This window comes from Microcaecilia unicolor, chromosome 8 (genome assembly GCF_901765095.1).
Source record: "Microcaecilia unicolor chromosome 8, aMicUni1.1, whole genome shotgun sequence".
NCBI lineage: Eukaryota > Metazoa > Chordata > Amphibia > Gymnophiona > Siphonopidae > Microcaecilia > Microcaecilia unicolor.
The window spans coordinates 189,862,324-189,878,982 of NC_044038.1; the positions used below are offsets into that span (position 1 = coordinate 189,862,324).

At 43.4% G+C, this 16,659-nt stretch overlaps 1 protein-coding gene across 5 annotated transcripts in view; it reads left to right on the top strand.

Annotated features, from left to right (window-relative positions):
* Nucleotides 1-16,659, top strand: part of MAPRE1 (microtubule associated protein RP/EB family member 1) — a 171,456-nt gene that overhangs the window by 4,295 nt on the left and 150,502 nt on the right. For all 5 annotated transcript variants that reach the window (XM_030211661.1, XM_030211666.1, XM_030211665.1 and 2 more), the window contains exon 3: nucleotides 10-155. In XM_030211661.1, the coding sequence (XP_030067521.1) occupies nucleotides 10-155 (146 nt within the window). The remainder of the gene's footprint in view (nucleotides 1-9; nucleotides 156-16,659) is intronic.

The following is a 16,659-nucleotide window of genomic DNA, read 5'->3' on the forward strand; positions in this document are numbered from 1 at the left end:
CCTGGACAGGTAGTGCTTACTGTCAGTTTATGGACATGCTCTTTCCTGGCTCTGTTGCACTAAAGAAAGTGAAATTCCAAGCCAAACTGGAGCATGAATATATTCAGAACTTCAAAATCCTGCAGGCTGGCTTTAAGAAAATGGGGGTTGACAAAGTAAGTGTGTGTGTATTTTTTTTTTGTTTTGTTTTTTTGTTAAACCTGAATTGATTTTTTTGTTTTGTTTCCAGCATATACATTTCATGTGTCTGATATGTAACATTTTCAAGTCCTTACCATCTGGAGAAATATTTGTAATAGGGATAGATTGAAAGAAATGTTTACTAATAATATTGTACACTATATGCACATAGTGCATACTCTTTCTTGATAATGCGATGTGCATAAACTATCAGAAAGTGTGCGCATTCTAAGAAAATGCAGTGTAAATATGCATATTCAATGGCATTCATTTTGAAATTTTAAAGGAAAAAAGCCACAAACTTTCTGGCTGCCCATCCACATTTCCTAGTACGGGTAAATGCAATATCTCGGACTAGAGTTACCATTGGCTTGATTCATGCCCATTTTGCTGTTTTCTTGTCGCTGGCACAGTCCTTTAATTTATTTTGTGTGTGTGTGGGGGGGGGGGGGGGGGAGTTCCTGTCTCCCTTGTTAATACTTCTATTCCCATTCCTGCCACTAACTCATGTTCTGAACATAAGAATAGCCATACTGGGTCAGACCAATGGTCCATCTAGCCCATTATCCTGCTTCCATCAGTGGCCAGTCTAGGTCACAGGTACCTGGCAAAAACCCAATTAGTAGCACCATTCCATGTTACCAATCCCGGGGCAAGCAGTGGCTTCCCCCATGTCTGTCTCAATAACAAGACTATGGACTGTTCGTCAGAAAACTTGCTCAAACCTTTTTTAAACCCAGATATGCTAACTGCTGTTACCACATCCTCTGGCAACGAGTTCTAGAGCTTAAATATTCTTTTAAGTGAAAAAAATATTTCCTCCTATTTGTTTTAAAAGTATTTTCATGCAATTTCATTGAGTGTCCCCTGATCTTTGTACTTTTTGAATGAGAGAAAAATCAATTCACCTCCACCCGTTCCACACCACTCAGGATTTTGTATACATCAATCATATCCCCCCTCATCCATCTCTTCCAAGCTGAAGAGCCCTAACCTCTTTAGCCTTCCCTCATATGGGAGCAGTTCTATCCCCTCTATCATTTTGATTGCTCTAACATAAGAACATAAGCATTGCCATACTGGGACAGACTGAAGGTCCATCAAGCCCAGCATTCTGTTTCCACCAGTGGCCTATCCAGGTTACAAATACCTGGCAAGATCCCAAAACAGTACAATACATTTTATGCTGTTTATCCTAGAAATAAGCAGTGGATTTTCCCCAAGTCCATCTTAATAATGGCTTATAGACTTTACTTTTAGGAAGTTATCAAACCTTTTTTTAAACCCCGCTAAGCTAACCGCTTTTACCACATACTCTAGCAACAAATTCCAGAATCCAGTTACACGTGAGTGAAGAAATATTTTCTCAGATTTGTTTCAAATTTTCTGCTTTGTAGCTTCATTGCATACCCCCTAGTCTAGTATTTTTGGATGGAGTACACAAACGATTCATGTCTACCCACTCCACTCATTTTATAGACCTCTATCATATCTCCCCTCAGCCATCTTTCTGCAAGCTGAAGAGCCCTAGTTGCTTTAGCCTCATAGGGAAGTCATCCCATCCCCTTATCATTTTCATCACCCTTCTCTGTACCTTTTCTAATTCCGCTATATCTTTTTTTGAGATGTGGTGACTAGAATTGCACACAGTATTCAAGGTATGGAATTAATGGAGTGATACAAATGCATTATAACGTCCTCATTTTTGTTTTCCATTACTTTCCTAATAATATCTAATATTTTATTTACTTTCGTGTTCCGCCCCTCCCAACACTGGACAGATCTGTTCTAGAGACGTTGAGACATTTGATTGCTACAGATCCCTACTAAGAAACTACATGTTAACAGAAACAAACTACACACCTTTCCCAGGACCATTTGGCAAACACTGAATTGGAAAAGCTAAAAAGCTAGACTGAGAGAAACAGGAATGCATTCCCTCCTGTGCCAAGCAAAATACAAATTGATGAGATGTATACCCAAAGCATGCTCATTCCAATCAATAACTTTAAAATACAAGTTTGTTTATTGTAGTGTTTAGTCTGAGTTGCAAAGTTCTTGCAGTGGTGTATGGCATTATAAGCCACCTGTGACAAATTATATTAAAAAAAAAACCAAAAAACCCCTTTCTAATTGCACTAACTTTCATAGTCCAAAACCACCTTCCTCAGGTCCTTTCAGTCACATCATATATACTCTAATATAAACAGGTTTGTTTTGGCCAAAGAAGGCATTAAGACTTGCATTTCATCAGTTTATATTCGTCTTCCTTACTGTAGAGCCCTGGCATTCATTTTCACTACAGAGGTAATATGGACAGAAGCCAATGGAGATTGCTCGTTCCCTGACTCGCCATTAGACCACCAGGGTGGTACAGTAGGTCTGGGGGAGGGTTGGAGGAAGTACTTGAGCTCTTCCATTTCAGGGTGTAGGTGTTGACAGGGGGAAGGAGAGGAATGCTATAACATAAACCCTCGGCTTATACTTAACATTCCCCCCTCTCAATTTTTTAGGGGAAAATGTTCAGTTTCAGATGGGTTTATTTGACTGTGGTATATTTTTTATTTAACTTTAAAGTGGACTAAAATGGCTATCGCACTACTTTATTTAATCATCATAAATAATTGCCCATATCTAGCTGTGTAAGGTTGCCAGCTACGTTGGGATTCACTTGACAGGGTTAATCTAGTCCTGGGTTTATCCCTTTGCATGCAGGGATTTGTACTTTAAATTTCCCCATTGCATTCCCTAAGAGAAGCAATAGTACAAATCCCTGCATGCAATGGAGTAAACCCAGGACTGGATCAACCTGTTGGGAAAATTTGGATCTAGTTGGCAGCCTTACTTGTAAAAGCTGTAGTAAATTGCCACTAATTTTTTTTAAATATATATGAACATAACCAAATAGTTGCATCAACTTCTAGACTGTGTTACCAATAAAGTACAAAAAAATACCAAAAAGTAGAAATAGAAAAAAAATACAAAAGCACCCTGGTCTAAATAAAGAAAATTTGAAGGAGAGGTAACAATAAGGAAATAGAATAAAAGGAAAATAAGACACAAACTAAGCCCTATTGCTGTCCAGTGCTGATCAGAGTAGGTATTCTTCCATAATCACCTGATCTTTTTTTTTTTTTGTTACATTTGTACCCCGCGCTTTCCCACTCATGGCAGGCTCAATGCAGTAGGCAATGGAGGGTTAAGTGACTTGCCCAGAGTCACAAGGAGCTGCCTGTGCCGGGAATCGCACTCAGTTCCTCAGTTCCCCAGGACCAAAGTCCACCATCCTAACCACTAAGCCACTCCTCCATCTTGTAAGGCTTCCTGAGCTAGAACCAACTCTTCGAATTGTGAATGTTCAAGAAGAATGTTATCTTTCCCCTAAAATCTCACCTGGCACTGCCTAGGGAACTTCAGGAAAAAAGGTATACCTAGAGATAAAATTCTGGGTCTTAAGAAAATCCCTTCATATTGTTAGGGGAAAAGTGTGCTGTGCTATGTTTTTAACCCCTTTCCAAAGCTATGCCTTTTACCCAGAGGCGATGTTAAAAGGAAGAAACCTTTCTTTGTGAAAATTAAGAACTTTCTTTCTAATTGATGCCTGAATAATCACAATGTAGAATTACTGATACAAGATTAAGATTTGTAGTATGACAAGAAGCATGGCTGGATCAGTAAAAATATATTTTACTGATTATTTTTATTTTAGCTAAGCTTACAAAACAAGCTAATCATTAGCAGAGTCAGTCCTAGGACAACTAAAGAGCATCAGTTTCTCCATCATACTGATTGTTTGCGTAGCTAACCGATACACTCACCAAGCCTGTTACCCTGAGGTGATATCAAAGTTCAGACCAATAACACAGGGACGAGGGCTTTTCTGGATGCCTGGATGTGAGGAAATCAGTCAGTGAGACTTTCTTCCTTCATCTACTCATCATCACGAAGATTCTCAGCGGGGAAAAAAAATCCCTTTCCAGTTTTTATCTGTTATAATAAACATATTTAATGGACCCTAGTGGGAAGCTCCACCCCTGTTCTATGTGTCCTAGGGCATCTGATGATGTGGACGATATTGCAGTAAATAGTCCAAGGAAAGTTCCAGGGAGGAAAGTATGTATTCAGACATCTTGTCAGTTTACCATTCGTCACTTCCAATAGGTTCACCTTACATCTCCCTTTTCAAAACCTTCCATTGGTCCAGTTCATCACTCTCATTAGCGTATCTTAGGGCACTGGGCCGAATATCCTTCCCACGGATCTGGGTCAGCCTGGCCTCTTCTGTAAATACTGCTTGAGCAAACGCAAACATTACTTACATGAATGCAAACTTTGTCCTGGTTGTTCCTGAACAGGTGAGCCTTTAGAGAGTCCAACTCAAATAACGGGACTTAAAAATAACATCCAAAGGTGAATTAACAGGGAACCAGCTATGCCCTGTATACTGTGGCCTAGCACTTTATAATCATCTCAAAATAATATGGCTCTGCTGTCTTCCATTTTAAAATCCCTAAAATCCTATCTTAGCCTAAGTATCCCCTGTTATCTCATGAAATCTTGAATAAATTTCTTTCCTACCAATATTATGAGTCCTTCAGGAGAACCATGAAAGTGGACTGAACTTTTCCTAAAGAAATTAACCAGAACCAAATCTGTCATGCTTAACTATTAACATTCCTCTGGTCTCTTTCAAATAGTTGTCTACAACACTGTCAGGTTCGCATCTAACAAGGAATCCACCATTCCTTAGTGTAAGCAGCAGACAAATCCAGAGACTTGTGGGTTGTGACCATCTACCAGCAGGTGGAGATACAGAATTGGGGATTGGGGAGCATTCCATCCTATAAGACAGTGCACCAGTAGGTGGAGATACAGGATTGGGGAGCATTCCATCCTATAAGACAGTGCAGCTATCTTCAGTAGGCGGATGGATGGTCTGTCCACGAGCTCCTGGTCTCATCTGATCCAGCTCCTATTTATTTAATACATTTATAACCCGCCTATCTAGCCATCTAGGTGGGGTACAACATAATACTCATTAAAAAACCCCCCAAAAGAAACGATAACATGTAAAAAAGTGTGTGTGGGTTCTCTCTCCCCCCCCCCCCCCCTCCATATCAACCTCTCTCTGACTCCTGGAGGTGCTGGTTTGTTGCCTAATTTGGGAAGAGGCACTGTAGTGTTGGACTTTCCTGGAAAGCAAGGTGTTTCTGCATGGCTGTCTGTGGGTATCAGAAGGACTCAGAGAAGAATCATGAAGAAGGGTTAAAGATGGTGGAGAGAAGCACCCCTTCCTTGCCAACAGTGGGATCTGCTTGGGCGTTGGAAATAGTTGCTGAGGTCGGCCACGTAGTAGAGCAGGCCCTGGGCACACAGTTGCAAAAGTTTTTGGCACGGAACACCAATTTATTACTATTACCAAATACCTTCAGGAGGTCCAACAGAGAATTGGAGAGGTGGAAACCTCAACCCAAGCATCTTCTTTGGAAATCAAACGCCTTAAGGATAAGGTTTCGTCCTTGGAGGAGAAGGTTGATGACTTGGAAAACTGCTTTCGAAGGAACAATCTGAGACTGGTAGGATTGCTGGAAACGGTACATGACGCAGAAATGTACGGCTTCCTGGAAGCATGGTTCCCAAGATTCTTACAACATCAAAGCACGGCTTGCCCTTTGCATATAGAACGTGCACATCGGCTGGGCCCCAAACGCTCGACTATGGAGCGCCCCAGGACAGTCATTGCTTCACTATCATCATAAGATGGAGATATTGGCTGCTATTCGAAGTGGTAAAAGCCTGGATTATGAAGGTCATAAGATTTTATGTTTTCAGGATTGTTGTTCCAAAGTATCTCCAACGGAAAGTTTTCCCCGCTTTGTAGCCGCTTACACCAGTTGCGAGTACAGTTCAGCTTGTTCTATCCAGCTAAGCTTCGGATTCAACATAATGGCACTTTCCATTATTATGTCAAAGTAGAGGCGGCCCAGGCCTATGTGGATCAGTTGGAATGAGAGAGTCCGAGCACATCCCAGTGACTCCTGTGACTCTCTCAGTATTACGTCTGCGACCTTTTTGATTGTGGTTGGGGGGGGGGGGGGGGGGGCGTTTAAACACTCTGTTTTGTGTTTGTTTTATCCCCCTAAAATTCTACAAGATATATCTTTGCTTCCCATGCTGTAATACTAGGTGGGGATAGGGGTTGAGAACCACTTGCCTTTATCAATCTTAGCCTGCAGCTGGGGTACAGAGGTCGAGCACCTTATTGTGCCTTTTCGGAGAGGGGAGGGAGGGAGGAAGGGGCAGGGGAGGTGGGGCTGGGATTGTGAGGGTATGGAGGTTGGAAGTATGTAAGGAACTCCAGCTTGTCATGGGAGGATGAGCACCAGAAGATGGTCAGGTTGGGGTGGTGTGGGCAGTGACTGGGATGCCCTGACCACCCTTTTAGAATGGTTATCAACTTATTATATTATTTGTATACTGCTCTCAAGTAATGCCCTTCAAGATGGTGACCTGGAATGTGGGAGGTATCTCATCCCCAATTAAGCGTTATAAAATACTTCACGCTTTAAACTGACAGCGTCTGTCGCCTTCCTTCAAGAAACACACTTAGATGCTAAGGAGCATCAGAAGCTATGCCGATGGTGGGTAGGTTCCAATTTTGAATCCCTAGCACAGGCCAAAAAGACTGGTGTTTATTATACTAGTTCAGAAAGGGATCCAGCTAGTTACTCATAAAATTATTCATGATGATGCTGGGCGATTTCTGCTGGTTCACGTCATGTTGAACGCCATCATTGCTGCCTTTGTAATGTTTATGCACCAAACGTGTATAGTAAAGCCTTCTACAGCAGCTTCTTCATCATCTTCAGAGTTTCTGAAGGGGGGGGATTTTCTGTTAGGGGAGATTTAATGAAGTGGAAGACCCGAGGCTAGACAGATCTCATGGGACAGGGAGTAGCTTTTACCCTACGGCTCAGGGTATTCCAATGCTATGTGAAGTCCTGGACTTGGTGGATGTGTGGCGTACCTTGTACCTGGTTGAAAGGGATTATACTCATTTGTCTCAGGCGCATGCCACCATGTCCAGAACTGACTATATTTTCATTTCTTGTTGTTTGTTTACAACAGTACAGGGAGCAGAGATTGGACCTATTAACATCTCTAATCATGCTATGGTCTCCGCTAGCTGGGAGATCCCCGCGGCGTCTTCACGACATCAACGGAAGTTCCCTGTATGTTTATACAGGGATGGAAGATTTATAGGCTTTATCACGCAGAAATACCAGATATTCAAGGAAACGAATGCTGCTCATGTGGATAGTTCTCTCTCCTGAGCACTGCTTTAGCGGTATCCTAACACAAAACAGATTATAGCATATGTTAGTCATCAAAAGAAAGACTAGGGACAGGGAGCTGTTTTGTTTGGAAAGGGAGATAACACGCCTGAGACATCTCTATGGGATCCATCATAATGCACAGGTTAGGACCCAGCTCCTAGAGTTGCAACAAACCCTAATGAATGAATTAATCATGCTATCCAAAAGTCACGCAGTTATTTTCAGTATCAATTGTATAAGTATGCAAATAAGAGTGGTAGGCTACTAGCCCGCTTGGCTCAACCCCGCAAAGGTCAAGATTGATGCTCTGTACTCCTCTGCTTGGGGTTTGGAGAACAGATGTTTTAATTGTATTCTGAGGGATTACTACACCCAGTTGTATTCATCCCCAGATCCTTCTCCGTTGGAAAGCTCTATGTTTCTCTGCGGTTTCGATCTTTCACGGTTGGCGCCAGACAGTTTGGCCATACTAAATGCTGCTTTTGCAGCAGAGGAGGTATCTTGGGCTATACAGCGGGGACCTCCTGGAAAGGCTTCTGGACCTGATGGCTATAGAGGGGAATTTTATAAGATTCTGAGGGAGGAGGTTGTACCCCCCTGCTGATCTCTGTACTTAATTGTATAGTGGGAGAGAGACAACTGCCTGAATCCCTAAGGCTCACCCAGATAATTGTTTTGCCAAAACCGGATCGAGACCCACAAAAACCAGAATCCTACCGACCAATTTCATTGCTCAATTATGATGCTAAATTGTTTGCAAACGTCTTGGCAAATCGCCTTTCTTGTATACTTCCTGATTTACTTGAGGAGTTGTTTTTGTGCAAGGCAGTAACATCACAAAGAATATGAGAGAGATTCTTACTACTCTACAGTTAGCAGCGGGTCAGGATGTATCTTCAGTGATGGTCAGTTTTGATGCGGAAAAGGCGTTTGATAGGGTAGTGTGGGTGTTAGAGGCTTATGGACTATGTGATTTTTTTTTTTTTTTCAGAAAGCAATCTGGGCTTTGTATTTTCTTCCTCAAGCTCAAGTTTGGGCAAATGGACTGCTTTCTACCCCCTTTTCAATATATCAAGGTACCAGACAGGGTTGTCTGCTCTCACCGCTGTTTGTTCTAACGTTGGACCCTCTGATACGAGATACTCAGAGGAAGCCTGATATACAAGGTTTTCAGTTAGGAGCAGATACTTTTAAGATAGCAGCATTTATGGATGATTTGTTGGTACGTGTGACCAGTCTCCAAGTATCAATAGGAGCTTTGTTAGAATCTATGGCAGAATATGGGGATTTCTCAGGTTTTAAGTTAAATGTCGATAAATCAGAGATGTTGCAGCGAGTGGTGGATCGGGGAATGGCCTGGCAAAGACTTGACCCAGTAAGATGGTCTGGTGACTCTTTCCATTATTAGGGGGTGTTGTTGATTATGGAGACTTCAAGTCTGTATCGTTTGAATGTTGATAGGCTGTTGATACAAGCTTCATTTTAGAATGGAGTCATTTGCCTATATCTTTGATGGGCAGGATAATCTTTTTAAAATGCTTATTTTTTCCGCGATGGCTCTATGTTCTCCAAGTTTTACCATTGCGCATCTTGAGGTAGGACTTACAGCTGTTAAATAAGCGGTGTAGGAAATTTGTGTGTGTGGGGGGGGGGGGGGGGGGGGGGGGGGGGGGGGGGGAGGAAATAAAAAAAAATGCGTCTAGAGTATCTTTATGATTCCTGGCCGCAGGGAGGTTTAGGTTTACCTTGCCTTAGACGCTATAACCAGGCTTGCTTCCTGCGACACCTTAGGGATTGGTTGTTTGCAACAGAGCAGTTTATTTGCTGCATTTGTATCCCACATTATCCCACCTGTTTGCAGGCTAAATGTGGCTTACATCATGTCGCAATGGCGATCACCATTTACAGAATAATTCAACATATTACAATTAAGGTGTGAGGAATAACAGGAAAAATAAGGGTTAATGAATAAGTACTACATAACATATAAGTGAGAGCAGGAATAAGATATGATGCTCAATATGGTAATGTGATTAAGGTAGTCAAATTAAGAGATCAGTATTAGTTGGTTCTAGTGTGGTTAAGAGCCAAGGCATTATGGAGGATTCTTCTTGTAGGTCTCTTTGATCAGGTTCATCTTCAGTAGCTTTCGGAAGGTTGTTGGGTCATGCGGTTTTATGGTAGTCGGTAGGTCATTCCATAATTGCGTGCAGAGGTAGGAGAACTAAATGCATGTATTGATTTTGAATTTAAGTCCTCTACAATTGGGGTAGTGGAGGTTTAAGAAAGTACATGAAGAACTTTTTGTATTTCTTGATGGTAAATCTATTAGGGTCAGACATGTATGGTGGGGCCTCTCCATAAATGATTTTATGCACCAGGTGCAAATTTTGAATGCAATTCGATCTTTCAATGGGAGCCAATGTAATTTTTCTCTAAGGAGTTTGGCGCATTCATATTTCGCTTTTCCGAATATGTGTGGCTGCGGTGTTCTGGGCAGTCTGGAGTTTCTTAATGGTTTGTGCTTTGCATCCTGCGTAGATGGAATTACAGTAGTCCAAATGGCTCAATACCAATGATTGCACCAGTTTGCGGAATACCTCCGTTGGGAAAAAGGTTTTCACTCTTTTAAGTTTCCCCATTGCATAGAACATCTTTTTTTATAAGATTTTACATGACTATCTAGGGTAAGATTTTGATCAATTATAACACCCAGGAGTTTCAGGGTGTCTGCAACAGAAAGAGTGTGGCTTGGTGTATTTATATTGGTATAGTTGATTTTGTTATACTGCGATGAAAGGATAAGACATTGAGTCTTATCTGCATTAAGCTTAAGTTGGAATGCATCCGCCCATGAGTTCATTATTTGGAAGCTATGGTTGATAGGTCGTGTTTAAACAAAATACAAATCGTAACATCATCAGCATAAATAATAAGGGTTTAGGCCTTGGTTGGATATTGATCTGGCCAGTGGTAACATCGTTAAATTTAAAGAGAATCGGTGAAAGTGGTAATTCCTGAGCATTCCACATACCGTCTCCATGGTGATATGATCGATTTAGAAATCGTACTTGTACACGGTGGGAAAATACAAGCCGTAGCATCAGAATTATCTCTTGCATGTCCAAAACCAAAAAATTTGACCCAATTGTTGTCGTAGAGTGTTTGCTGCAATCATTGAGGCATTTGGATGTTCTCTTGAAGTGCTGGAATCGGAACCTGAATGTTAGTGACTTACTGCCATGTCAGGGTAATCCTGATTTTCCACCAGGGCTGTTTTAAAAGATGGTCAGATATGGGTATCATTCTAATTGAACATTTTTGCAATGAGGAAGGTGTCTTGTATTCTTTTCAGGATCTACAACAGCGGCTTTCTCTGACCTATAAGGATTACTTCGCTGAATTCCAGCTTAGATCATGAGGCTCTGAAAACAAGAAAGCAACAAAACGAGCGGAAGATATCCAGAAAGACCAAACTGAAGTCACAGATGTCTATGCTTTACTTGGATAGCACCAAGCGATCATCTCATTTTGTGAGAACCTTTGGAGGAACATCCATATATGCCAATTTGTAGACCCCTGAAGAAGGCCTTTTTTTTTTTTTTTGGCCGAAACACAGACCGTGTTGGGTCCTAATAAATTATTTTGGTTTCTCAACATCTGTGACTTCAGTTTGGTCTTTCTGGATATCTTCCGCTCGTTTTGTTGCTTTCTTGTGTTTTTTTTGCAGGAGATTTTGGACTCTTTGTTGCTCTGAAAACAAGGCCAGAGACAATTTTTTTTTTTTTTTTACAAGGAGATGTTTTTGGACAGGTTTCAGTGTCGGTTTTACATAAAGCATTGGTTTTCTCTTCTTCCTCCCCGAGAAATATGGTTCTCTTCGGAAGACTTAGAGTAGAGATCTTGGGCATGAGCTAAAAGGGGTAGACTTTTTAAAATTGATTAAAGCTATCCCAAAGCAGGTTAGGAAGCGGAATTACAGGAGAGTTCATGTAGAGTACTCATAGGGCCTATGTATCCCATATCAGGCTGCAAGAGCAGGTTGGGTGCATGTTGGTCAATGTCCCAAATGTCAGGGGGGGAGACAATGACCTTTTTTTTTTTTTTTCATGCATTTTGGCGATGCAGTGGCATCCAAGCTTTTGAGGTTGCTTCATCGGTATTTAGGAACTGTACTTGACCAACGTGTAATATATTCTTGGAAGGGAGTTTTGCTGAATAAATGGGAGGCATATGGGATTTCGGACAAAAATTCCCGCGTATTTCTTAGTAAAGCTTACGCAGTGGGGAAGAAATGCATACTCAAACATTGGGTACATGACGAGCCTCCATCATTCTGGAATTGGAGAAATAGATTGCATGCTTACGTGTTATGGGAGGCAAGACCTGCAAGGGGTTCTCCAAAAGGGCGAAGGGGCTTTCATATCTATCTGTAACAGTTATTTGCAAGCTATCTTCCATAAAGCTAGAAGTGCTGTACTGAATATGTTTGAGTGTTCCATGAGTAGGTACCCTTATGTTGTCACGTCTGTGGCCGTGACCACCCTCAGCCTTACCTTGTTTCTGGGGGTCAGCCTCTGTGCTGGCTTCTGTCTGTCTCTGTGTTAGTTTTGTCTCTGGCTCTATGTGCTGATTACTTCACTTGACCTCACCTGTGTGGGCTATGATTCTCTGGGGAGCCAGCATCTAAGATGGCTGCCGCCTACTCTGTGCCACCTTCCAAGATGGCTCCTGCTTGTCTTTCCTGTGTGTTCACTTCCTATGTGTTCCCAGCCTCCCCTTGGTGTGAGTGTGTTTCCTGCTCCTGTCCTGTGCAGGTGACATCATCAGTGAGGACTTTCATAAGAAGTGCTGTGCTAGCATTCAGGGCCTTTGCATGGTGTTATGCCTTTAGGCCAGTTCAGGTTAGTTAGTGTTGTGCTGCACTACTGCTTAGCCTTTCTCTGGGTTCTGGCCCAGCTTCTCTTTGTGTCTGTGGACTGCTAGTCCTTCCAGCACATAGGTTGTGTATTATGAGGGAAGATTCTTATTTAGAGGACTTATGCGAGGACTCTAGGAGTACTCGGGGGCTGGTTACCTGTTTGTATGGATACCTGGCTAGACGTCTTAAACCTTATACTCTCCATAGGCGGAATTGGGAGAAGGAGTTAGGGATTGAAATATCAGATGCAGATTGGCTGCTCGTGGAAAGAGCACTTTTGAAATCCTCATTAGCTGTTGCTTTGAAGGAAAATGCAATGAAGGTATTTTATCGTTGGTATCTTACGCCAGTGCGTCTTCATCATATGTTTCCCAATGAGTCCCCCAATTGTTGAAGAGGCTATTTGGTCTCGGGGACGAGGGTCACATTTGGGGGAAGTGTCCTAAAGCTAGAGCTTTTTGGGAGGGCGATTCAGTCTCGGATTCAATTGTGGGGTGGGTAGAGATGTCCAGTGGCACCCAGCTGTGTTCTTGTTGGGACGGAAGCCATTGGGTCTTACACTTCAGGCAGTCCTTGTTAGTTAGACATGCCATGCATGCTGCCCGTCTAAATTTAGCACAGCATTGGAAGGGGTTAGGTGGATCTCCAACTTGTGGTATATCTGTGAGATGGAACGTTTGACGGCTATGAAGAGAATGGATCCTCAGAAGCTTAGCCGAGATTGGGAGGCGGGGTTGGTGTTTGGGTGGTGGGGCTAGTTCTGGCAAGACTTCTACGGTCTGTGTCCTGAAAAGGGTGCTAGTTCTGGGCAAGACTTCTACGGTCTTTGTCCTGAAAATGGCAGATACAAATCAAGGTAAGGTATACACAAGAAGTAGCACATATGAGTTTATCTTGTTGGGCAGACTAGATGGACTGTGCAGGTCTTTTTCTGCCGTTATCTACTATGTTACTATTATGTTTTATGTGGCTCTGCCCTTCTGTTTGGGTCTGTGGACTGCTTGTCCTTCTATTCCCTTGCTCTGTGTTTGGAGTCTGAAGCCTTCAGCCACTCTCCCTCGGTTTGTAGTGGGAGTCTGTAGCTTCAGCCTGACTCTGCTAGTTCCTGGTGTATTCTATAGTCTGCTGCCTGTCTCTGATTATTGCCTGAACTCCGATACTCTCTGCTTGCTGCCTGCCTATTGCCTGAACCCCGATATTATCTGCTTGCTGCCTGTCTCTGACTATTGCCTGAACCCCGATATTCTCTGCTTGCTGCTGCCTCTGACTATTGCCTGAACCCCCGATATTCTCCGCTTGCTGCCTGCCTCTGACTATTGCCTGAACCCCGATATAATCTTCTGCCGCTGCCAGCCCTAAGTCTGTTAGTTCCTGATTACTCCTTCTGTTTGCCTGACGAGTTTGACTCCTGCTTGTTCCCTGACTTTCCTCTCGCTTGCTGCCAGCCCTGACCTTTGCCGGTTCCTGTCGAACCCTGCATCTGCCTAGCTAGGGCGTTTACCCTGAGGGTTTATCCTGAACCCTGCTTGTATATCCTGAGGCTATATCCTGAACCCTGCTTCTGCCTAGCTAGGGCGCTTACCCTGAGGGTTATCCTGAACCCTGCCTCTGCCTAGCTAGGGCGTTTATCCTGAGTGTATATTCTGAACCCTGCTTGTATATCCTGAGTGTACATCCTGAATCCTGTCTCTGTCTAGCTAGTGTGTATTTCCTGGGGGTTTATCCTGTATCCTGCCTCTACCTAGCTAGTGGGTTTACCCTGTGGGTATTCCCTGAACCCCGTTAGCTTGCTGCGTGCCCTGGTCCTTGCTCCTGTTACGCTTTGATTCGTCTTGTCTCCCTGGTCTGTCTTGTGTTCCTTGCTAGTGGCAGCGCAGCAGCTTTCAGTCTGAGTCTAGTAGTTAGTCTAGCTTCCTCATGTTCCCTGACCCAGTGGTGGGTCCTCTGATCTCCAGTTCCGGCCTCTTCCTGCTGGCCACCCGCACGCTGGAGCTCAACTCCAGGGGAACGGTGGTCAAGTGCAGGTGAAGCTGTTCCTGTTCTGCCGGTTCCAGTTGCCTGCCTCAGTCCCGACTCCAGTCCAGAGGTCCAGCCCTGTCCTTCCGTGTTTACAGTTCCAGGGTGGTCTTGCCTGCCGCTCCTCGGCAGTGGTCCAAGGGCTCACGTATTCCGGTTCTGGCTCGAGGACCTGACATATGTATAGGATTGTTTTGGGGTTCTTAGCTTGGGCAGGGGAGGGAGGATTTGGAGTATTGGATGTTATTGTTCCCAAGATGGCCTGGAGTTATAAGAGTCCAAACCCCAGTCATCTTAAAAATCTGACAAGGTAAAGGTTTTGGTAGGGAAGGGGGAGGGGGGTTAACTTGAATGATAAAATTGAACGGAAAATGGGGGTGGGTGGGGAGGGATTACATGGGAGAGATATATGATAGGGTTCTTGATGGTAGATATTCTTGTCTGTAGTTCTGTCATGATTGCTCATCATTATGTAACCATGTGTTTGCTTAGATTTGTTGACCAGCTATATGTTAGGTTTTCTCAATCCTGAATAAAAACCAGTGAACCATAAAAACTTGGGGGGAAAAAATGTACCCCCCCCCCCAAAAAAAAACCCCAACCATATAGGTAGTGTCCCAGAAACACCTGAAAACTTTCAGCTCAAACAAATGCTTTACAAAACAACCAGGTTTTAAACTGACTTTTTAATCGAAGACATAGAAGCGAATGGTGCATGGCAAAGGAAGAGAGTTCCACAAAGAAGGGCCAGCTACTGCAAAAAATTGAGTTTGAATTTCCTCTAAATGAACTTGATGAAATGAAGGGACAAACAGCAAATTCAAATCTTGAGATCGCAACACCCTGGGAGGGACAGTAAGTCTGCAGACACTGTACTAAAGCCAGCGGAGCAACACCCTGATGCGCCTGGAATACCAATAACAAAATCTTAAACTCTGTACGCTGGACCACTGTTTGGGGTCCCCAGGTTTAGTAGAGTTCCAGGTGTACTCCCTAAAGGGCGGCTGAGTGGTGCCGCCTTTTGGGGGTACTCATGGTCACACCCAGTCCCTCACCCACACTTATGCCTTCTCCTACCCTTTTCCATTCTCCAGGCTGTGACTCTCCAGCTGAAAAAAAAACCCCAGATAGTGCCAAGTGGTTTGGGTGTTATGCCTTGCTTGGGCTTTCACCCGGGTGCGAGAGAGATACTGGTGCCTTCAGTATCAGGGCTGTGGAAGGAGAAGATGTTTGTCTCTGGCTGTCCTGCTGCACAGACAGAACTGCTGTCGGTGCTCTGGGTGAGTCTGCAGTTTGTGTGTCTGTGCTGCTTTCCACAGGCAAAACCACTTGGGATTGTGGGGTATTACCACTGGTTTATTCTTGGATTTGCTGAGGAAGCAGAACCGCTCACCCACCTCCTGAAAAAGGCACACTGGATGTGGCCTTCCAAACTCTAAAGAAGGCTATTTGTTCAGAGCCGGTGCTGGTCAGCCCAGATTTTAACCAGCCCATTATTGTCCAGACAGATACATCGGAGGTTGGGCTCAGGGCCATTCTAGCCAAGGAAGTCAATGGGGAAGACCATCTGTTGGCATACATTAGCCGAAAGCTGTTCCCGCGAGAACTACTTGGTGATCAAGAAGGAGGCTTTCACAGTCAGATGGGCCCTGGAGACGTTCCAGTATTACCTACTGGGCTGCAATTTTCTGTTGATCACTGATCATCAATCCCTGCATTGGCTGGCCCTCCATAAGGATTCAAATGCACATGTAATGTGGTTCCTCAGGCTTCAACTACCGGGTGCAACACCGGGCGGACTGAAAACATGCGAATGTGGACTTTTTTGTCCAGGGAGGTAGACCCTGAAATAGTAGGTGCTGACTGGTACGGTTGAGCTGAGGAGGAGGCTATTTGATGGGGTTTATAGGATATTGCTCCACATTAACCTGAATTAGGTGTGAATTAAGGTGTGAGGAAGTAGAACTGTTGCTAAGATTACTAAGGGCAATTTGATTACTGGGCTAGCTTCAAAGGGTTTGTTTGAAATAGTCTCCTTAGAATCCAAACTATATAGATAGGAAAGGTCCCACTCTGAGAAGAGGACATCTCTGTGGGTAAGTGACATTCTATTCTGAGCTTGGTAACTTAAAGATTAGGGTTTAAAAGAGGAATTATAGGATATTGATAAACACAGAATTAAAAAAAAAAAAAAAGCAAACTTTA